The 25,274-nt window shown below is 39.1% G+C and overlaps 1 protein-coding gene across 1 annotated transcript; it reads right to left on the reverse strand.

The window, feature by feature from the left end:
* Positions 1 to 11,574: 11,574 nt before the first annotated feature.
* LOC124274668 (high mobility group protein HMGI-C-like) lies at positions 11,575 to 24,206 on the reverse strand. The gene is made up of 4 exons (XM_046710029.1): positions 23,792 to 24,206; positions 23,333 to 23,410; positions 16,865 to 16,909; positions 11,575 to 12,411 (listed from the first exon to the last, which is right to left on the reverse strand). The coding sequence occupies exons 1-4, from the start codon at positions 23,882 to 23,884 to the stop codon at positions 12,334 to 12,336; spliced, it is 294 nt and encodes a 97-aa protein (XP_046565985.1). The 5' UTR covers positions 23,885 to 24,206; the 3' UTR covers positions 11,575 to 12,333.
* Positions 24,207 to 25,274: the final 1,068 nt, after the last annotated feature.

The raw sequence follows: 25,274 nt of genomic DNA on the forward strand, positions 1-25,274 counted from the left end.
AACCCCTGCCCCTGCTTCTAGTGGATGGGAATCCTCGGGACGCTGATGTCGAAGACAAAGGACATGGCTTAGCGTCAATGGCTCTCTCAAAGGCAGAACATTGAAGTGGCTCCTGACGGCTGTAAGTAAATGACCGGGTAGTATTAGCTGACGAAGCCCTCCTAATTCTAAACTATGGCCTGCTCCTGTTCTGGGAAAGGGAAGCCGAAGCTAGTCTCTGATTCAAGTTCCGTGATGTAATAGCCGACTCCGGTAGGCTTCTGACAGAATTCAATCTCTCATGCTCTCTCCATAGCCGTCAGTCTTCCCAGTGTACAAAGTTGGTTATGCGTAGCATCCACCACCGATTGATAAACAACATCCAAAAATGCGCCATGGCGACCTCCTCTGCAGACATAGATACTAATGTGTCCTTTTTAATGCCTTCATAATCCTGGAATAGAGGCGGCAGCAAGGGTCGTACTCCCGCCGCAAACCAATTGGTATCAGATAAAATGTCTATGGATGTACGGGCAGCGACATCAATATCCTTGAGATCCTTAAATTGACTGTTAAAGGAAGCGTCCTTAACTTCAAATCCTCAAGCTGAGCAAAGTCCTTTTCAATCTGTGGCGCATTAGTAGGAATAAGTCTGTCATGGATGGCATAAACTGATCTCTGAGTCACCTTAGGGATGGCATTGAGTGAGGAAGCCTTGGCCAGGTTAGAATTGTAAGATTCCAATGAAGATTTCAATGCCGACGAATGAGGGAGAGATAATCTGGAAATCTTTTCTGGAGGCAGGCAGCCCGAAGTTCCTAGTTCAACTGGTAATTCCCGTTCTGGTTCGTCCGATTGTGGCGGGACCGTGCTTGGATATAAGCCATGAATCAGTTCTACTTTCTGCCTGAAAGACCAACGCGGGTAAAATCCTCAGACGAAGTATCCATAGGCTGAACCGTGAGTAAACCCTCCTTCATTACAAAGTCCGGCTGGGAAAGCTGATAAACAGAAGTACTCTCTGAGTCCGATAAATCCGGTACCAAGGGTAAAATCGGCGGCTTGTCTGTATCAGTATAGTCCATGGGGCCCCTGGCTGTACCGCTAAGCATTTCACTGGCAGACAAACAAAAACTCATTGCGGTTAGCTCCGTGGAAGTCATGGCTTGCTGGCCAGAAGTAGGCTGGGAGATGAAGGCCGGGGCAGGTGGTCAGTCCCGCTAACCGGCTGAAGCCCATTCCCCATGTGGGACAAGGTGGCAGGCTTTGTGACTAGGAGGCTTGTTCCCGGAGACAATAAGCAGGGCTTGTGTTGCCCGATCAGCGAACAAAGCCTGCCTGGGATCAACCAGGTTGATCCCCGTCGGCGTCACATGAAGCCCCAGTCTTCTCCCCTTGTGGGGAATGGCTCTCCGGTCGGGACAGTAGGTGATACCCAGCTTTCCCAGGTAGAACACCTAAAGCCTTCACGGTACTGACAGATGAACGGGCCCTTGCCCTCGCCAAACTGTCAGTATTATTCATAGCCATATTGCCGTGATCAAAACTCTCTTGATACATTCTCTGTAGAGAGTTGATTTTTGCCTCATTCCTCAAATCCATCTCCTTCATAGTCTGGTTAACTGAGGCTTGCAGCTTCGATTTAAATTAGGAAAACAAATCGGCAATAGACGTTAAATCCAAATGAGAAGAATACGATTTTGATCTAGACCTAGACTTCGATTTAGGCTCCGATCTCTGAGAAGAAGAGGGTGTACTAGGAGTGGATGTCTTAGGTTTACTAGCCTCAGAACATGGAGAACTCTTACATTTTTTAGACTGAGACCTAGCTGCATCCATATTAAGCCACTGAATTTCTGACAAGTCGGAGCATAACAAACAACGATCTACAAGGGTGCAGGGAGTCTCCATAAAGCACGCTAAGCAAAGAGAGTGAGGGTCTAGATCGGACATAAATTTCTGACATTGAACACATTTAGATTTCGCCATAGCTGAAGAGAAAAACTGAGGGAAAAAGGGCGGGAAAAATCTAACAAAATAGACAATAATTTGTAACAAATACGATTGTCACAAGAACCAAATGTCGACACCACTAACCGACAAGATATGGATCTAGTGTTGGAGACTGTTGATAGAAGAAATTTTCACTTCAAACTTGTGTACGTGTGTACTGTAGACCATACAGAAAAATTGTGAGGTTTTTCAAACAACAATGGTGTGACGTCATGTCAAGGGGAGGTAACTATCGGTTAGGAGGGAGACATACCACTAGGGATAGCTATGACTTAGGGTTAAAATTTTCATTTCATTTTCTGTATGTGTCTGTGGAAACCACAGAATTAAGGCAACCAAAATCCAGAGGGAATGTTTATGCTATAATTATTGCTACTTTATTCACTTACTCACTTGTTTGTTGTTAAACACCTCGCTCTGTGATGTTCCAGTTTCGTGAAAGTAAGTTGTAAATACTCGAGTCTGGATCAGACAATCCAGTGATTGATATTACGAGCAACAATCCACAAGATTGGTTACGATGACGATGATAATGATGATGATATTGACAATAGTAACATACTGAAGATAATATAATATAGGCTATGCTGTATTTCAGCTATAAATTGGCATTGGTTACAGAGACCAATTCTAAATGTGAATCTGATAGCTGTGCATAAATAACTAAATGATGACATCGGAATAACACCAATAACTTACAGCTACACTGCACTGTGAAAGATGATATCTATGATTTTATTTGCTATTTAACGCCGCTAGCAATATTCCAGCTATATGGAGGCGGTCTGTAAATAATCAAGTCTGGATCAGACAAACCAGTGATCAACATCATGAGCATCGATCTATGCAGTTGGGATGATATATAACGATATGATTCCACAAAGATGAATGGACAGATAACTAAAAACATAACCTGATTTTATTCATATTTCTTTTATCATATTCTCATAAACATTCAAACAAAATGACAGTTTGAATCTTGTCTAATACCAGTATAAAAATATAGAACAACTGCCAACAACACTGTCGGATATAATTGGTCCTCAAATCAAGTGCAAATTTTTGTATAGTTAGGAGTTCTCTCCCTTGGATCAAGGATAGTCATGGAGGCAACAAAGGCTATTTGATTTGTTAGGTGGAATTGGAATAATCATTGTAACTCATAACCCCCAAATACTTGTGGCCCAAGCAACTTCCAGTCAGTCAGGCTACTGAATGAATTTGGCAGTGTGATAGTGACAACATACAAAGAATGGTTGAATGTTTTTGGCAAAGATGAGACACTCCAGAATGTAACATACATAGATATATCAAACATGGACAATATTATAACACCAGGAACAACATTCTACTGAATGATATCTGTGGTCCTATCATAATCTAGGGGAATAACCATTCAGTATTATTGAGGGTGTGTGTGGAAACAAGAAAGACAACTCTACTCCAGGAAACTGGGTCCCACCCAAAATTGTCTGGTCATTCTGAGACAAAATCTGCATAACATGAAGTATATTAATGTTTATTTTAAAAAATATGATTTTGACAGAAACAGAACAACTCCATCTAATTTGAAAAGACGACTTAGAGACACCCCTCCCCTTCCCTCACAACACAACCCCTCTCCCCTGACCTACTCCCCCTCTCCCTCCTTCCCTTCCTCTCCAAGCCCCATCACCCCTACTCCACTACACAGAACCTCCCACAATGCAGAATGGTCATCCCCTGAACTAAGTCGAACACTTCCACTCCAGTCCTTGTAAGAACAAGCAGTATCTAAAGCATCTCTTGAAACATGAAGTCTCGGAGGCATATAAACTGGAATAAATCTAATTATAATGCACTAGACTGGTCATCTACTGAACTTTAGGCAGCTAGAGCCTGCTTGATATAAATCTATCCTAAATAAGCATTATACAAATTATATGGACGTGAAGCTACAAGAGTTCATCTGTGCTGTTGTTCTAATTTTACTTCTATGTTCATCTGTGCTGTTGTTCTAATTTTACTTCCATGTTCATCTGTGCTGTTGTTCTAATTTTACTTCCATGTTCATCTGTGCTGTTCTAATTTTACTTCCATGTTCATCTGTGCTGTGTTCTAATTTAACTTCCATGTTCATCTGTGCTGTTGTTCTAATTTTACTACCATGTTCATCTGTGCTGTTGTTCTAATTTTACTTCCATGTTCATCTGTGCTGTTGTTCTAATTTTACTACCATGTTCATCTGTGCTGTTGTTCTAATTTTACTTCTATGTTCATCTGTGCTGTTGTTCTAATTTCACTACCATGTTCATCTGTGCTGTTCTAATTTTACTTCCATGTTCATCTGTGCTGTTGTTCTAATTTTACTTCCATGTTCATCTGTGCTGTTGTTCTAATTTTACTACGATGTTCATCTGTGCTGTTGTTCTAATTTTACTTCTATGTTCATCTGTGCTGTTGTTCTAATTTTACTACCATGTTCATCTGTGCTGTTCTAATTTTACTTCCATGTTCATCTGTGCTGTTGTTCTAATTTTACTTCCATGTTCATCTGTGCTGTTGTTCTAATTTTACTTCCATGTTCATCTGTGCTGTCGTTCTAATTTTACTTCCATGTTCATCTGTGCTGTTGTTCTAATTTTACTACCATGTTCATCTGTGCTGTTGTTCTAATTTTACTTCCATGTTCATCTGAGCTGTTCTAATTTTACTTCCATGTTCATCTGTGCTGTTGTTCTAATTTTACTTCTATGTTCATCTGTGCTGTTCTAATTTTACTTCCATGTTCATCTGTGCTGTGTTCTAATTTAACTTCCATGTTCATCTGTGCTGTTGTTCTAATTTTACTACCATGTTCATCTGTGCTGTTGTTCTAATTTTACTTCCATGTTCATCTGTGCTGTTGTTCTAATTTTACTACCATGTTCATCTGTGCTGTTGTTCTAATTTTACTTCTATGTTCATCTGTGCTGTTGTTCTAATTTCACTACCATGTTCATCTGTGCTGTTCTAATTTTACTTCCATGTTCATCTGTGCTGTTGTTCTAATTTTACTTCCATGTTCATCTGTGCTGTTGTTCTAATTTTACTTCCATGTTCATCTGTGCTGTTGTTCTAATTTTACTTCCATGTTCATCTGTGCTGTTCTAATTTTACTTCCATGTTCATCTGTGCTGTGTTCTAATTTAACTTCCATGTTCATCTGTGCTGTTGTTCTAATTTTACTTCCATGTTCATCTGTGCTGTTGTTCTAATTTTACTACCATGTTCATCTGTGCTGTTGTTCTAATTTTACTTCTATGTTCATCTGTGCTGTTGTTCTAATTTTACTTCCATGTTCATCTGTGCTGTTGTTCTAATTTTACTACCATGTTCATCTGTGCTGTTCTAATTTTACTACCATGTTCATCTGTGCTGTTGTTCTAATTTTACTACCATGTTCATCTGTGCTGTTCTAATTTTACTTCCATGTTCATCTGTGCTGTTGTTCTAATTTTACTTCCACGTTCATCTGTGCTGTTGTTCTAATTTTACTTCCATGTTCATCTGTGCTGTGTTCTAATTTAACTTCCATGTTCATCTGTGCTGTTGTTCTAATTTTACTTCCATGTTCATCTGTGCTGTGTTCTAATTTAACTTCCATGTTCATCTGTGCTGTTCTAATTTTACTTCCATGTTCATCTGTGCTGTTGTTCTAATTTTACTTCTATGTTCATCTGTGCTGTTGTTCTAATTTTACTACGATGTTCATCTGTGCTGTTCTAATTTTACTACCATGTTCATCTGTGCTGTTGTTCTAATTTTACTTACATGTTCATCTGATTATTATGCAATGACATGAGATCATAAAATGAAACTTCTTCAAAAAACATTTTAACTGAACTAACCAGAAATGCCAAATTTACACTACAGGTTTTTCTACACTGAATTAAAGAACATATAAAAGTCTAAAAAACAAGTTTGCATTGCGAGCATTGACTGACAACATGACGACTGCAATATTGGACCATACTGAAGACATATTGACAAACGATGAGACAGAGTACATGAATGAATTAATTTTCAAGGCAAAGTTAAAAACTTAAGGGAGGTGTCTGAAGTAATACGTCCCCCATCGCGAGGGTAAAACAGTCGTCCCTGTTCTGACTCCAACCCTTGAGAGGCCAGCATTGATACTGTCTGGTCTCTCAACTTGCAGCATGCTTAGGTCGTCCTATCTGTCTACAAACACTATCAGGGCAAGGGTTTTGTTATACTTGGTTTTCAAATTTTGTTGACCCCAAAGCAATGAAAGTGGAAATAAGTCGCTCAACAGAAGACCTATAGGTTTACAAAAAACAGTTTGTTCATACCATTCTGAACTACGCACTCTCAGGAAAATGTTAACTGTATGCCTGACAGCATATCCATTATAGTTTTGAAGAACTGAAAAATAAATATCTATAGTGTATTTTCTTCCATCTCCGTAAACCAAAATGTATAAAGATGTCTGCATAAGATGAAATATGCCAGTTTATATTTTTATAAGGAATTAAAAAATATATATTTTGATTGGAGTAAAAAAAATAATTAAACTAAAATATAAACCTTAAAAAATGTTGCAATGATGTCTCGTAGTATCTTCTAATAATATGCCTACCCAGACAATTGGTCCCGTGGAAAAGAACTGCTATGATGTATCACCATGGATGTATTCTACAGAACTAAACGTGTCATTCAGTGAACATAGGTTACACAGCCACCTATGTTCAACACAGCAAATATTACAAGGGTTACAAGAAATACATCTACATCTAAAGCCATAGTGAACAGAATAGTAAAGATCTAAGCAGAAAATAAGTTCTAAAAACTAAATGATAACAGTATTACTAATACTGACGCATATTACAGAACAAACATTATTCTACGTTTAGAGGTGTTCATTTATACACTATAATGTCTGAACACAGACAGCTAATCCATCAACATTGCCCTTCAACTTTGTAAACATAAAATAAAATTTAAACTGAAAAAATGTGTGAAAAATCAACAGGTTTAGTATCAACAGATATATGACTCTTAAAATGATTTTTGTGGTTTTTTAGTTTAAATTTTTCAGTTTGCAAAACAAAGTAAATACAATTTTTTTTGAAACAATATTTACAGTAGCAGTACATGTACGTCCATGACCACACCTATATACAGTCTATATCTGCTAATCAGTTCTACAACAGCTATATACAATCTACATTTCTTTAATCAATGCCACCATTATGGCAGGAACCATCATCTAAATACAGAGACAAATGGCTAACGACAATGTATATATGTGTACCACATCATATGAATACACACATTCAGTTTCACTTTAATTATTTTACTCCAAAACTTAAAAATAAAAGATGAAAATACCTATTTGCTCTGTAACATTAGATAAGTGTAAAATTAAAACAATCTTCTTAAGACTACAAATTCAGGGAAAATTTAAAGCTAATTCTGATTTAAATATTTTTATGTGGTTATTTTTTTGTTATTAAGCAAAAGAATGTATTTACATATTCTGCAGGCTGTTTAAGCAGATTTGCAGAGTATGGGGAGTGTCATTAAAAACATTTTAACAGAGTGGCTTTTCTTGTCTGACACTTCATATCTCAGCCAAATCAAAGTCATAACTATCTACAGAATTAATTTACATACAAACAGACATGTCCAAATAAACATGTGACATTTTAACAACTTCCTTTTCACGTTGGTCTCTGTGGTCTCACAGCAAATACAGTTGCCAAAACAACTGACCTGAGTAGACCTTGACGACAAAACAAGAATTGCAGTGCACAAAAGGTACACTACATGCATTTTTTAAGACATGATAAATAGGTCTAATCAAAACAAATCATCATATATTTAGGACAACATCATCAGAATTCAAACAGGAAAATATTCAATCTCTTTTGAACAGATAGAAAACAACCAGTTTGGTTAAACATACATACAAATATGTTTAACTCAAACATAATCATTACAGATAATCCCTTGATAAAGAATATATAGGGTACAAAAAACAAAGGTGGAGGTCTTAACAGCTTTAAGAGCAATAAAAGTCCCCGGTGTATATGGGACCAGAGAACACTTTCACTACTAATCAAATAACAACTAGTTGCACTTTTTGTCTATATTTCACTCTGATAACAAGACTGAATAGGAAAAATAAATGCTATTTTCTAGGAAACATATTCAATATCCTAAATTACTTCAAAAAAATAATAGTATGCAAACCAAACAGTACGAATTTACATATTTGAAATAATATGTTCAGTTATTGTTAAAATATAGTTGTAACAGTCAAGTCTACAGTTTTTCTCACTAAACTTAACAGTGAAGCAATAACACCAATAAGGCCTAAAAGCTACAAAGCCACTTCATCTATACGCAGTTAAAACAGTTCCAGCAAGTGCAAGATATCGAGTGTTATACAAAAAATATGAAAAACATGTAAAAATACTTCAAATCTTTCATGAAATGAAGCAAAATGCAAAACCAATTTTAAAATTGTGTTAAAATTTCAGTGAAGATGAGGTAGGCTATATCTAAGGTAGTGATTTGTGACACACTCATTCAGTACTGAGGTACATACAAAAATAAAATGTATTCCATACAGAAGATGTTCCCTACCCAATCCAAATGTTGCCAGTGATGTGCTTGGATTATTAAAATTAGTTCAACAAAGGACCTTAACGACAAAGCAATTTGAAATTCATCAATAGTATTAACTATTTTACAAGTTATGCTTACAAACAAATCCTTAACTGATTAGATAAAGTCAAGGGATATTCATAATTAATTTGGAGCATAGAATATTTATAAATGTTGACATGAATTTTGTTGGCTTATCTCCCTTTGACCATAACGTTCCCAGCAGAAATGATATGACATCAAGACATGAGGTAGGCTGAATGAACTTGAATCATTCATAATGAATCTGTTTTGACATACATAATTCTTTCTGAACTCTGCTATAAGCTTCAATGCAAAAACAGTTCAATTTTCACTCAAATACTTTATCTTCGAACTCTGAAAAATAAAAATGGAATTTGTGAAGTGTTTATTACATAATTTCAGTGTTGTTAGATACCAAAGCATTCTATAGAGCACAGGATATATTCCATGATGGAAAAGCATTGCTAGTTCTAAAGCACAACTGACATGAATAGAAAACACAAGAACCTTTAGCACAGACAAATCCACTGAGAATTAACTACTTGTTTTTGAAACCATATTCAAATTTTAACAGCTTTTCTGGTGAGTTTATAAGGGGAAGTTAACCATCACCTCCTTGGCCTAATATATCTGGACCACAATTCTCACGGAACGTTTTAAGGGATCCAAAAATAACAAACAAGTAATCACTGGTTCAAAGTCGACAAATAAAACACAATACTGATGAGTTACATTCTCTATCCGATATCCGCCAACATCAGCTGATTACACAATACCTAATTAGTACCTTTCCACACCAATAACCTCTGACCAGCTATAACAACGACCGGTCGATTAGCACACTAAATATCTATGATGATACTGACATGTATGGTTGTTACATTATTGTGAACACAAGCGGCAATGTGTAATCCTATTGTTTCCAATGAGCACCAATGTTTTCTTGCTAGGCATAACTATGGTAATAGTGAAGTAATAAATGCTACCATTTCAGGCAAAAATGCATATTGTATGTAAAAACACATCCATGCTTAAAATATGGGTATAACTAAAACATTACATCATACATTGCATTGCAATCATAAAATATTGGCCTAAGACATAAAGTTGTGTTACTTCAGATTTATTTGATCGGTGGACACAAAGTGGAGTCAAAAATAGTTGAGAGTTATCTCCCCTTGCAATGGTTAAATCAAGCCCCTCACAGGGTTATCGCCTACTAAAATGGAGCTTGCAGGCACATCACCACAGCCTAAGTATAAGTTGTTTCAAACTAGAGCTGCATGAAACGGTTCTGTAAATACAGTTGCCTTCTACACTGTAATTGATTCCATTACAGTCATCCATGGTATGATAAGTAATTGATTGTCCATGAAATGACAGTAAAATGTCAAATACAAGTTAAAATTTAGCACTGGTTGACATTAATACTGTGCTTGTCAACTCATGGTTTCAATGGACATAAACTTGCTTTCAGTCAAAGACTTTAAAAGCTACCCTTTTCATCCTCTGAAAACATCAAAACTGAACTAAAGAAATATTTGGGATGTGTTAGGCTTTACTTCATGTAGAATACTATTTGGAGCGTTAACCTTAGAGTACTGTTGCAACAAAGGTACAAGTTATTCCACCTGTTGCAACAAAGGTACAAGTTTTTCCACCTGTTGCAATGGAGGTACAAGTTATTCCACCTGTTGCAACGGAGGTACAAGTTATTCTACCTGTTGCAACAGAGGTACAAGTTATTCTACCTGTTGCAACAGTGGTACAAGTTATTCTACTTGTTGCAACAGAGGTACAAGTTACTATACCTATTGCAACAGTGGAACAGATTATTCCACCCAATGCAACAGTGGTATAGGTTACACCACATATTGCAACAGTGGTACAAGTTACAACAACTTATTGCAATAATTTTGTAAAACTGTTTTAACAATTGCAAAAGTAACAATGCACTGTCCCCTCTAGCATTTACCCCCCATTTTGAGATGCCATGAAACTATCAGAATCAAACTTTATACAGACTATATTTATTGTAAACTACTGACAAGTCACATGCGAGACATAGGTCAGACATATCAGCAGACAATCTGTCCTCTGAGCAAACAGCAGTGTTCCAAGACCTCTTTCACCTAGTAGTTGTAGGATGACTGAAATAATTTTATAACTTTTATACACATTCGCAATGGTCGTTGTGCTGAGATCATTTAGAAAATGGCCCAAAGCTTGGAAGCAAAATTTGGAAATGAGTTTAATTCATAGAGAAACATGATAAATGGATTTCAAACTAAGTTTTCTTACACACAACCTGAGTTCCAGATAAACTGTGTATTTGTGTAAAATATGTAAAATAAATCACCATTACCCAATTAATAAACCCAACAGTATAACACCACTCTTAGTAATTTTCAAATATATTCTTTTCAAAATATCAGTATTTCTTTCCAGATGTTTGTCCACGAACTGTTAACCAGACACATGTGAATAATCTGAAGCCCTGCACAGTTCTGAGGTTAACCTACCCTGTCATTATTCCACCAAGGTGTCCTCCATAGATCTGTGTCTCTGTGAACTAACTGATTCCATATAATCTGCTTCCATTTAATTGTTTACAGTTTCATGTAAAGGTTTCTTAATTTTTATCAAAATATTTCTCACAAAATGCCTTAATAAATTGCAGGTAAAACTACACTTTGCAACATGGCTTTACATATGGAGATTATCAAAAAGTAGTATTATTACAATCAAGTTGATATTTTGTCATATCAATACATTTGGGTTTCATTTTCTTGCATGAAAATCTAGACAACCTGTGAGTGTGTATTTATTTATTTCACAGCACGAGATTCACAAACTTGACCACACTCTGATAGAAACTCATCCAATCATAATTACAGAAAAATATTTCGTAAGTACAATCTGTTTATTTCTCTAATGTAATGGATGCTCCCAGCTCTGAGCCTAGATACTAGAACCAGAACTGGGTACACACTGTCATCGGCAATACTGCACAGGTTTGTACACACTCTACCTGTCGCCATCACTTGTCAATACAGTCACACATTTAATAGTGTAGATGCTATTTTTAATGAACAAATCGAACCTGAGCCGATTCCTGCTGACAACCAAAGACTCTCACCAATCAGTATACAAACAGACAACCAGTACATTGCAAGAACGGAAATATTTCTCATGCAAGATATGCCACAATATGTCATCTTTCTGTTCTGCTCATTGCTTAGTATAAGGTGAAACCGGTGAATCAACATAACACTGCATATCCACCATTTGCATTCACATGTGATGGGCAGTTGTAGTGTCTACAAACCTGTAAAGTGTTCACGCGTACGATATGCCAATACCACACTCCAATCATAATGAAACATTATAATTTCAATAAAGATGACAATCATATATGAAATAATAGCCACCGTCTTCAGCTCCTCTGGAATTCCTCTTGCATGATGCTAGCTGGAGCTGGTGGATGTTACTTGTTTTCAAAACTTGTTCCGGAACATCAATACTTTATCATTCAGTCCTCCATGTTGCCGTGTTTTGCTGTTATTTGCTCTTCCTTTGTTTATTTGTTGCTGTTTTGTGATGTGGTGGACATAGTTTTGCGTTGCTCTGCTACAGAATCACAGAGCACGGACACAACGCTCATCAATGAGAACTTGCCTCCCCTGATGTCGACGGTTCCTCGGGCTGCGGCGGTGACGTCTTCCCCTCCTCCTCTTCCCTCTACAACAATAGCAATTATCATCATAAATGCGAGTGAGTGAGTGAGTTTAGTTTAACGCCGCACAAAGCAATATTCCAGCTAAATGGTGGCTGTCTGGACCAGACAATCCAGTGATCAACAGCATGAGCATCGATCCACGCAAGTGGGAACCAATGACATGTGTCAACCAAGTCAACAAGTCTGACCACCCGATCCCGATAGTCCCTCTTACGACAAGCATGGGTTACCGAAGATCAATTCTAACCCGGATCATCACAGGTCGAGTGAGTGAGTGAGTGAGTGAGTGAGTGAGTGAGTGAGTGAGTGAGTGAGTGAGTGAGTGAGTTTAATGTAGGAGAAAAGTTGTCAGTGATACAGCTCATTGACCTTTAGAATTTTGATGAAACCCACAGACCTACAGTGCTGACAACAACAGAGTCATAAACTGTCTAAATCCCAGATCTGACCCCACAATCATCTGGTTAAACTAAGGGACACAACTCGGCACAGTGAACAATAAAATAAACAGGAAAAACTCCTAAAATTAATTTTTACCATAAAAATTCTTTTAACTTCTAATTTAATATTGATAAAATATGAAACTTGTCTCATTCTATAAAAAACAAAACTATTCTTTCCCAGGTATAGCAGACATTTCAAATACATATCTTTAATAATCTTCCTATTAATCATAATTTCATTTAACAGATTCCTCCAGGTATGACGTGTCTCACTCAGACCCAGCTTACACAAACAGCGCTTGTCATGTCGACAACTGTCAACAGCAAGGCACTTTCAGCCATTAACGTCCACTTGGGATGGTTTAGAGGAGACTCATTCCACATGTGTGAGATACCTGAATGTAGTATTACCTCCCGGAACATACATTCATCACCGTGCTCCTCTGAACATTATACCTATCACTTGCTGCTCACTTCTCATCAACACCTTATGGAAAAAATCATGCCTCATTTTTGTTGTTCTGAACAATATAACATCTTGTCATGCGTATGGCAAAATACAAAACCAAAATTCGCAATGAGTGAGTGAGTGTAGTTTTACGCCGCTTTTTTAGCAATATTTCAGCAATATCACGGCGGGGGACACCAGAAATGGGTTTCACACATTGTACCCATGTAGGGATTCGAACCCGGGCCTTCGGCGTGACGAGCGAACGCTTAACCACAAGGCTACCCCCCCCGCCCCCGCAATGATAATACATGAGCATCATTATATATCTTAGTTATTGTTGTTTTTAATTGGGTACCACACAACTAGTACTGACCAGTGTCAGCCCCAATACCCAAAGCATGCTTACGCAAGTTGAAATCTGTTTTATCCTTTACACAAAAAATACGTACCATTTCGATACAAATGTATACACATGGAAAAAAGTAGCGCAACACCTATTATTTTTTAACCCTCATTTTTAAAACCATTTATACTCATACCATAATTATGTTTGTTTAGTTATTTTGACCATCACACATGGATTTTAGATTGATCATGTGCTATGATCAAAGGCGAGCATGATATACAATACATGTACTCGTAATTAAGCATATATCAAGTAAAATTAGAATTAGATCTTCAGCAACCATGTTTGTGGTAAGAGGCAACTAACAGATGGGTGGTCAGGCTCGGTGACTTGGTTGACACGTCATCGTATCCCAATTGTGTAGATCGATGCTCATGCTGACAACTGGATTGTCTGGTCCAGACTTGATTATTTACAGACTGCCGCCATATAGCTGGAATATTGCTAGAGTCATTAAACAACAAACAACATCATACATATCATCTTTAACAGTGCAGTGTGCAGGTGTCAGTTCTTGGTGTTATTCCGATGTTATCACTTTGTAAAAATAAACTCACTCACTCACTTATCTCTAGTCTGTCTCACAGTCCCTGAACCACATTAATTTCCCTACTGCCAAGCCCTCTCTGCTGTGCTAAAGCCCTAAATAAAGCAAGTCTAGATTTCCTCAGGTTCTGAATCTCTGGTCTCCCTTGGGCTCCTTATCAATATAAATGGGCTTGTTTGTTACTATCAAAATTATATATATTCAGAGACTAAGCCTTAGTCTAACTTATCTCTAACATATATGAACTTTTATCAGTTTACCTATTTATATATTTATTTATTTAAAAGAAATATACAATAAAATGACAAACCCCAAAAGAAAGCTATATCTGAATTTTAGATGAAATATTCGCTTACTTCCCCGTCTACACCCATTCCATGAATCCTCTGTTCATTACACAGAAACAACAACAACCAGCACTTCCTAAAGACATTTCAACTGACCCCATCACAGAAGCGTAACCTTAAACCAGCACAATCTAATTTTAAACATATATCACAAAACATCAAACACCCCACATCAAAGCGTCTTCACGGCTCACTTTCCAGAGAGGTGCCACTAACCCCCATTTATACACTTACAAACACTACCAAACATTTGTAGGGGGCTCATTGCTCAAGATAACAAGCTCAATTGGGCAAATACCAAGAGGCCGTGTAAATCATGGTAGTCTGAACGCTCCAAGTTAGTGTCACGCTACATTGAGAGCAAGCACCTGTTATTCAACTTCTTGACCCAATGACCTCTCGTGAGCCCCGGACTACCGTGAGGTCAAGAGAGCAGCGTGTGGTATGATGCTGGTCAGGAGACCCGTCACCTCGGTGTCAGCGGTGTCCAGTGTAAAAGGCTGGGTAAAGAGTACAGGAATCCTCGGTACAGTTTACCCCGAGTTCGGATTAATATAATGAAATAATACGTATATACCCCTTTTACTCTCAAACACCTCTCTATTGATGTCTGTAATTCTCAAACATTCTTTGTAGACCATGCAGATTTGAAAAGAAAAACAGACAAAATTTCCTTATTTCAGTCAGTGTTTGACAGAACTTGAGTTCGAGAGTAGAAGACTAACTTTTCTGTATTTGGCAGAGTCAGATGGACAAACAGCTATGATTAACTTATATAATCTAAAATCCCGAATCAAACAAAAACATTTTCTTGGGAAAACAGAGGACGAACAACCGATCGTGTTTTGAGGGTAACTGTCATCTTATGTTTTGTTCTTGCTGGTTTTGTGCTTTCACTTTTGCCATATATCTATTTGTTTCGCTTGAAATGTACCCATTTGTCTATATATAGTGTCGTGTGATGAGAGGGTGGCTGCAAGCGTTTGTCATGAGTATTGTAATGTCTTCTTATGTCTAAGAGTACCGCCGATGTGACGTTAAATAATAACTCACTCACTCTAAGAGTACCGCCGTACTGTGATATCTGAGTGATTGAGTGAGTAAAGGTTTACACCACATTTAGCAATATTCCAGCAATATCACTGTGGGGGAGACCAGAAATGGGCTTCACACATCGTACCCAAGCGGGAATCGAACCCGGGTTTTCGGTGTGACAAGCGAACGCTTTATCCACTAGGCTACCATATATGCTAACTACACTGCACACAATTTACGTATACTTTAGATAAATATTTGAATTCATTCAAATTAATTCCATTTCACCTCCTAATTAAAAATAGGAAGTCATGATCCCGCCAGTGCAGCGGTTACATATTCTCAAGCAGAAACACACATACGAAACACTTCCACTTATAATCTCCAAATTCAGATTCAATGTCTGTTGTTGAGTTGCGTAGTAAAGACACAGGAGGTCTTGATCTCGTACTACGATTTTACAATCACAACCCAGTATTACTTAACTCCCCCTCACTAACTGGGTAAAACAGCCCGCCAGCTCGGGAGAATCCCCCTCCCTTTCATCTAACGCAGTTATGACTCACTTTACATAATAGGTCCATTTAGACTAACAAGAGACATATTTCACAGGATTAAAACCAGCCAATTGCCTGCATGAATATTCTAGCGTTTGTTTTATTAGCAGTTCAGATTCCCAGCATATTCACAAGTTTGCATTGGACGCAGTTCTTCCCCTTTTAATGCCCCTTCAAGAACGGAAGTGTTGACACTGGATCTACGAAACAGTGTTTCTCCGAGAATCTGTGAGTCAGTTTTACACTAGGCGCGTTATTTCTTAGAACGTGATGATCTCGAGTAACAACCAGCTGTGAGAAAACAGTGGTCGACAATATGAACAACGACCGAATGACACCCAACCACCAATTTCACACATTGTAGCTATTCCGTACTACTCCAGTGACACGACAAGATACAGAGAAGGCGCTTCGCATTGAACCTAAATTCATTATATCAATCACTGGTTTGTCTGGTCCAGACTCGATTATTGACAGACTGACGTCATTTAACTGGTATATTGCCGAGGACGCCATTTAATTGCAAACAATATTCTGTCACATACGTTCCGCTGAGCGATATTATAACAATTACAACATAATCTATAAAATTCTCTTCGCGAGTTGTATGTTTGGTTGTTTGTTTTGTTGTTTTGTTGTTTGTTTAACAATATTCTGTGACACACTTACATATTTCCTTGGTCGTCCGCGTGGTCTCTTTGGTATATTCATTCTCTGAAAAATAAATACGGACATTTCTTCATAAATTTTGTCAACATTTAGAAGCGTGAATTGTACGAATACATTGTTGAAATAGCAGGTTGTACATACTGAGTTGGCAATAGCTGTGTCGGCTTAAGGAAAGGACGACCTTTCCTAGTGCTCGACACATCCGAGTGTCAAGCTCATTCAGAGCACCAAAGGAGTGAGTTAGTTTGCTTTTACGCCAGCAATATTCCAGCAATATCACGGCGGGGGACACCAGAAATGGGCTTCACGCGTTGAACCCATATGGGGAATCGAACCTGGGCCTTCGGCGTGACGAGCGAACGCTTTAACCACTAGGCTACCCTACCGCCCCCAGCACAAAACGAAAGATCTCGTACTTAACGTAATACAAGAAATATAAGGTGATAAGTAATTCAGAAAAAAGTTCACATACCTAATTCAGTTCGACTTTGAAACATTTTACACTTGTATTTTCTATATTTGCTACAAAATACGCACGAGAAGTTGCCACAAGCAAGAATCCGACACAACGGAGTTCAATACAACGTTGCTCAACCGTAGGGACATTGAAGATGAATGATTCACCCATCAGCACAGTACACAGAGTGAAATGAAATATATCCCGTACTCACTGTACTTCAAATCAAGCGTTTTGCGTTTTCTTGTGAGTGAGTGAATGAATGAGTGTGGTTTTACGCCGCTTTTAGCAAATTTGCAGCAACATCACGGCGGGGGACACAAGAAATTGGCATCACACATTGTACCCATGTGGGAACCCGATTGAACGCTTGAACCACTACGCTACCCCACTGAAGCCTTCTCAAATGAAGCACCTGATGTTTTTCACATGACTATAGTAAATGTGTTATGCACATCCCTTAACATCGACTGTTTGTTATTTACAAGTTCTTTATTACAACAGCATCCTGATATATTATTCACTGAGTCAAGACAAGAAAACAAATATATTTAAGCAGGTCACCGTAAGGATCGAACCTGTGCCAAGTGCGTAACAAATTGTGATACCAAGAGCGTAACGAATTGTGGTACCAAGGGCGTAACAAATTGCGGTACCAAGAGCGTAACGAATTGTGGTACCAAGGGCGTAACAAATTGTGATACCAAGAGCGTAACGAAATGTGGTACCAAGGGCGTACCAAATTGTGGTAGTAAGAGCGTAACGAACTTTGGTGCCAAGAGCGTAATGTACTACGGTTCTACGTGCGTAACGAGATGTGGTACGAAGAGCGTAACGAATTGTGGTACCAAGAGCGTAACGAATTTTGGTACCAAGAGCGTAACGAACGTTGGTGCCAAGAGCGTAATGAACTTCGGTGCTAGGTGCGTAACGAGATGTGGTACGAAGGACGTAACGAACTGTTGTGCTGTTTGTGTAACGAGATATGATACCAAGTGCTTAACGTGCTGTTCCTGTGTACAATGGAACATGGTCGGTTAGGTGGCCAAGCAATCAAAGAGTTCGAGAGTCACTCGTAAGTTCAAGTTTTATTCCGTATATACAATATATGAAACCCATGCCCATGAGATATTAATAATACTGGCGCGAAACCATATTTGCTCACTCGTACAAAGTAATAATGACAAAGGTCCGCAGAGGAATGGTCCATAAGTAGTGTCCCTGTGGAATAGAACTTGGTCAGAGGCGCGACAAGCAAACACTAACCACAGAGCTACCGAACTCCGTGTTTAGAAATGTTAAACGTAATTATGTGTATGTTGCAGTGATGTGACCCCATCCGTTCATTAGGTCATTTGGCATGTCCTCTCATTGCGTGGCCGTATCAAACAGGTGGCGTTAAAGTCACGCGATTCCTCCCCTTCTGACTGAGTATGGTTTTACGCCGTTTTTAGCAATATTCCAGCAATATCACGGCGGGGGACACCATAAATGGGCTTCACAAATTGTACCCATGTGGGGAATCGAACCCGGGCCTTCGGCGTGACGAGCGAACGCTTTAACCACTAGGCTAACACATCCCCCACCAACCCCCGCCCCTTCTGAATGTGACCCCCCCGAAGTTACCAACAGCGAGAAGCGTGTTGAAACGGCGTTTCAGGATTGAAAGAAGTTCACCCACCCATACAGTAGCGTTTGTGTGAGTTAACCTCTTTAACCCAGTGGTTAATGTGCCTCTTCATGTCAATAACATGGGTTCGATTCCCTACATGAGTACAATGTATCAAGGGGAAGAGAGTATGTATCGTATACATATATACTGATCAAAAAAGTAACGGATCATACATATTTTCGGGATATTTTTGGAATGTGAATTGAGGACATAATTTCACCAAATATCCCCGAAAATATTCATTAACATAACTCTTTAAGTATATATGTATCACAGATCTTGCAACGACGCTGCAGAAAGCCGAGATATCCTCAACTCGTAGTCCTCAAGTGTCATCCATGCATGGGTCGTCAAATCTCAAGCTTTTCATTCAGTTCAGTCTGTCAGTCGACCGTGACCTTGAGTGAGATATCTACACATTTGTGAGAAATCCAAGGCTACCGTCACCTGCTGGTGGATGCCCATTATACACCTAACGTCACCCTTACTGCAGTACTCGGCGAGATTCCTCGCCCTCAGCTATTTGCGTGGGCGTACAAAAGTTAGAAAACATTCTGTATTTCGCTTATGTATCACACTGTCACGAGGGTTTAGCTGCCACCCCCTGAAATTCCCTCCTTTATCGAAACCAGTCCTACACGACCCTGCAGAGCCAAAAAACGTTTGAAAAAATATGTGGGCCACAATTCAACATTTGAACTTAACGACCCGTTACTCCACTGGATCCATCGGACAAAAGATGGGGATCTGACGAGAACTTGGTCTGTGTGACATAAATAAGCATTCCTAATAGAAGGAAGACGGTAATTTTCAAATCCTTTTTGCCTGAAACATTTCAAACACTGTAAATAAATTGGACTGGGAATGTTTTTTTATTGTAAATTATTGACAACACAGTAACTGAGTGTGTTGGGTTTTCGCCGCTATTAGCAATATTCCAACAATATCACGATGGGGACACCGGAAATGGGCTTCACGCATTGTGCCCACGTGGGGAATCGAACCCGGGCCTTCGGTGTGACGAGTGAACACTTTAACCACAAATTAAGAATACAGACCCGAAACCCAAGACTTATAACCCCGGTGTTTAAATAGTTCGATCAACATGGCGAAAACACTGGTTTGATCCCCTCGTAAACATTACCTGAAAGGCCAACGGGGTCCTTGACTAGTGATGGTCATTGGTTGAGAAAAGAGGCGAATAATCTTAGGTTTGAATACACGCATCCAACTGACGCTATATCCTATATATAATATACTAGTATTATGATTAAAATCAATATATACGCGTCTTCTATATACTGTTGAGGAAATGAAAGTATACACCCATGTGTGATGGTGGCTTAAGAAGAAACAAGAAATGGGTATCGGATGGTTATGTGTTTGATACGGGCATCACAGGCGTTAATACATGTATCGGATCAATGGGATCTAACTGGTGACGTTCACATGACGTCACAAAAGACATAGAGTCGAGTTTAACAGGACACGGTAAGGACTGAATTGTGAATTTCCAAGTGTATACTTTCTTTTGGCCGGCAATTTAGGTGTGATCCCACTGTGAGTGATCCTTGACGATCGGGTGGCCACAATGGCTGCTAATCCATGTATGCGTGGATAAACTCTGGTCGACGCTGAAGACGCTGATTATGAGATGAAAAGGGTTTTTCGGGTCCAGTCCTTCATAAATCCCAGTCTCAAACAAACCTAGCGTCACCAATCAAGACATCGTCAGTTTGGGCAAGTTAGGGGCATCTCAGGTACGACTTCTCCACTGTGCAGCGACTTTGTCACTCCTTACAACGACGCTGTGCTAATATAGGCTGGTTCTAGTCTGTAACTGAGCTGCATCACTTTTCATTTTCACCTGCTACGTCAGTCCCAAAGTTAAGATATATATCTTTTTTCTTATTTGTGATCTACATCTGTTATCTTAATATAATATACCCCTATCATGGATACATATTTCTACATAACTAATATTCTAATTTTCTCTTTTCTATCTCTTCTGTTTTAAAACGGACATCTGATTGCACCACATTAACTTGAGATGTGTTAGAATGCTATCGTCCTATGTGAAATGTCCGGTATATGGAGGTCCAAATTAAAGAGGTAGACACGACAAATGAAAATAAGTCTTATTACGCCCCCTGAAATAGTCACCCGATATCATCGAAATTGTGTGCTGTTTGAAACAAGATATATCACAGAAAGCGGTTAAGAAATCCCTTTTTTCAACATCACGTGACTTAAAGTTTCCTTGTTCGGTTTATCATATACCAGGATTACTTGACCTGGTAACACCCCCATAATGCGCATGCTCATGCACAACGGAGACAAATGGAATGCATTTGAGGGAAAGAACGGGTTTCGTTATAATGGCGAATACATCTGCACCAGCACCGCGCGGGGTATACCCCTCACGACCGACCAGACTTCCTTCCAGGAACATTTCATAATCGTTTTACTTCTAGAACGCAAAAGCAAAGTTCGGATCCACATGATTATCTATTTATAAATACATTTTTATCTATTGATTTCAACATTTAGAAAATTTAGCTCAATTTGCGTATTTACTTTTTGCTATCGTATCGAAACAATTTGCAATTTTAATCACAATACGTTTTCGACCTATTCGGCTGCGGTTTAACGAATCGGGTAGATACAACAATTATAACCCGGATTGTCCAAGATAATATATTTTGTTGAATAATGAGTAACAGCGTGTGGTAGTTATGTATGGAGCGTGTATGAAGCGTGCATATGAACCGAGATGCTGTGTTTAACAGTACTAAGTAGGACATGACATCTTGCAGGTGAAAATGGATTTCAAGTAGGTTCGCCGTGATCGCTAGATTGTGTAATTCATTCATAAACTGACAAAAACGAATGCATTGCATGCTATCCGATTAAAATATATTTCAAAAGCACTTTTATGATTTAACAAATACGTTTTGGGTACACCTGCGTCAGCTCAAGGTTACAAAGCTCGTGCAACTATATCTCATTATGACAAGAAAATACACCACGCCGGTGTATTTAAGCAGCACAGACAAGCACCTGCCCAAAGTTTTCTAATCTATGTACAAACTGTGCTTGTATTGCATATTAGTTGACAAGTATGTCGGTCTTTGTTGAAAGCGACATGCTGGCTGGTGTGATGTGTCATATATATCGCCACTGCTGACAGTACACAGACAACTACCACCCCCATCTACCCTACACAGCTTCTCTCCACCCCCTCCCGTCATTACAACTACTCCCGCCCACCCACCACATATCGAGCACGTGGGTCTCGCTTTATAGATAGCACATGACCAACAATCACATGGGGGGTACAACCCACTTTCCACAGGCTTAAGAATAGCATTCCTCGAAAAAGGGTCGAGAAACAACCCGCCAAGTGGAGTACACGATAAGTCATTCATAAGATGCGCTGGTGGGTAGAAGGTCTTTGATGAGTGGGTGCATTAAAGGTAGAGTTTCGCGTGCGAGGGGAGAAACTACGCTGCAAACGAGACTTCACCGAGAACATCCCTAAACAAATGCTGGTCGCATCGACGAATTCCGCAGCGTCGAACAAACTTCACCGCGACGTTAACCACGCCAGCCGAACGCAGCGCGGTCAGTGAACTTTGGTGACACATTGAAATAAATTAGTACAAATCGTCCATAATTGTTATCATGCGACTAAAGAATTCGCATTGCTTAGATATTCCGTGCGAAATGGAACTGGGCACACGTGTACCGTTTTCAACGCTGAACAAGCTTGTAACGCGAATACACATATTTTATCTACATAGTGGGATGTAAACGTAACTGTACCAACTTACAGTGATCACAAGGCTTTAAAGAACATTCTTATACATAGTGCAGTTCACATAAGACATAATCCTAAGTCATTAAAGTAACTGGTAACTAGGTATATATTGAAATACCCTTAAAAATCGAACCAGTACTAACACGCACGCACGCACACACACACACATCATACATAGCTGTCTGTGAGGTGTATTAAAGACACGATGGTTGTCAAGGCCGGCGTGTGTGATGACTGAGTGCTCTACTGCTGATCTAGCATACATATTCTTATATACTGTATACAGTCATCTCTGTATGACAGGCTTTAAATCACGCCCATTGACGTATATCTGTGTCACACATGAAATCGGGTTTTGTAAAGAGGTGCTACAATACATGGCATCACGTTTGAACTTACATACTCATATACGCAAACCGTCAAAAAAAAAACCCAAAAGATTATATTTTCAAGTAATAATATTTATGCATTTCATAGGATGAAGTTTACGCAATCACAATAACAATAAAAGCAACTCACCAGTAAAGATTTTGCTGGAGTTTTATTTTTGCTTCCCTTTGGCCTACCGCGAGGTCGCTTTAGCTTTGGTTCCTCTGGCTAAATTAAAAAATACAAATTTGTTTTTTGAATTTTAATATTGTTTGACATCACTGGTCCTTCGATGTATCTTCGAATAACACGAATAAAACAAATCCGCTAGTTTGAAATATTTTGTGTATAGGCTGTACATACAAATATCAATATCCATATGCAAACGTTATTTGTAAACAACAGTTGTATGCAAATACACGTGTTTAGGAAAACAAACGTACTCAATAAACGGGTTATGATATACATTGTCAACATTTTATGCACATACATGTCTCCAACACAACCAACACTTACATCTCATCATTTTATATTAAATTACATTGAGATTATTTAATTGACAGATGTAAATGAACCTATGAGCGTTAACTCACATTGTCATGTTCTTACCTCTGGGGGTTTAGGCTTTCGGGGCCTGCCCCTCTTTTTCTTGGGGGGTTCCTCTTCCCCCTGCCCCCCCTGCGTCTCGGCCACGTCCGCCATGGTGTGGACTCAATGTCCACTAGGTTAAACTGTCCACGCCTGTGTTGAGACTTCGATAGAGAGACGGTTACCTGTATCTAGCAATCCGGCTACCCAACAAACACTGCCAGCCTCGACAGCTGTCAAATAGAAGAAAGTGCTCTTACGGTCGCCGCTCGCAATGAAACTACCCCAACTTGTCTCGTGATCACAGAACCCCCTTTCTCGTGAGTAATCCCAGGGGATGAAGCTGTAGGTGTGTGGGTAGGGGCGATTGGGAAAATCTTCCCGTCTAACTCGACCGCAATGAATGGGGGTTACCCATATCAGCTGGCGCAGTATGACCTCGTTAGGCGGCGCTGCAGTCAAAATAGACGTAGCACAGTGAGCGGGTTTCACGGCCGCCTGTCGAACGGATTTAGGCCAAGAAGCAACAGGTTGCAAAAATATACAACCTTCGACGTCTAGGACGAGAGCCCTACTCCACACTCTCCGTAGCGAAACAACAAACCTTAATAAGTTAAAGCCATTTACATGTGAGGGTGCTGAACATGGTCGTGTGGGTATAGGGAGACTTGTTGAGGAATACATTTATTGCCATGTACTTGAATACTGTTTATACAACTGAGACGAATGTTACAAATAAACAGGGTTTGAAAACAATGAGGATATTATTTATGAAATACCACAATGAGAACCATCTACGCGGTTTATTCCCAATCGAGGACACTTGACCTTCTCAATACTCCGCCATTTCGCCCGGGAGTCGCGATTCTGGTAATTGGCCATGGTGCGTTAATTCGTATAATTAATTAACTGAGAATTTTTTTAAATGTATAGCCTTTACTTGGTCGAAAGTACGTTATTCAAATGGCACGTGTTTACATGTGGGTGGAAATATACGTCGGACACGCAACACCTACGGAGAAATATTCAGTGCTTATGTACATTCAAGAAATACCATATTTTATTAAAATATTTACAATTTGTATGGTGTTTGTTTAAAACTAGAAATGGGTTTAATTTACTATACTAATGTGATTTATGATCTGATTCACCCGCGGTATTAATGCTTGAGGTATAACAGCAAATTAAGTTCCCCAAATATGTTAAACATCTCGAAGTGCTAGCCTACATTCTTCCCACACCTTGAGCCGCAGGCTGACGTGTACGCCATGTCGCGTGGACCTGGAACGGTCTACATACGCATACCTGTTGACCAGGCGCATTGCGCAACTCTAACCGGTTCTTTGACAATCAAACTTGCTGAAACCACAAGTATGCTTGTGTTTTTTTTATGTCCATGTGATGCCATTACGTGTCATTACTCTGCCTGGCAAATAGGTAGGGTTCACACCCACGTGTGTGCTTGACATGAGCTGTCACCCCTTTCCGTAGATCTAGTGTAAGT

This window comes from Haliotis rubra, unplaced genomic scaffold (genome assembly GCF_003918875.1).
Source record: "Haliotis rubra isolate DU_JTF1 unplaced genomic scaffold, ASM391887v1 Scf193, whole genome shotgun sequence".
In the NCBI taxonomy this organism is placed as follows: domain Eukaryota; kingdom Metazoa; phylum Mollusca; class Gastropoda; order Lepetellida; family Haliotidae; genus Haliotis; species Haliotis rubra.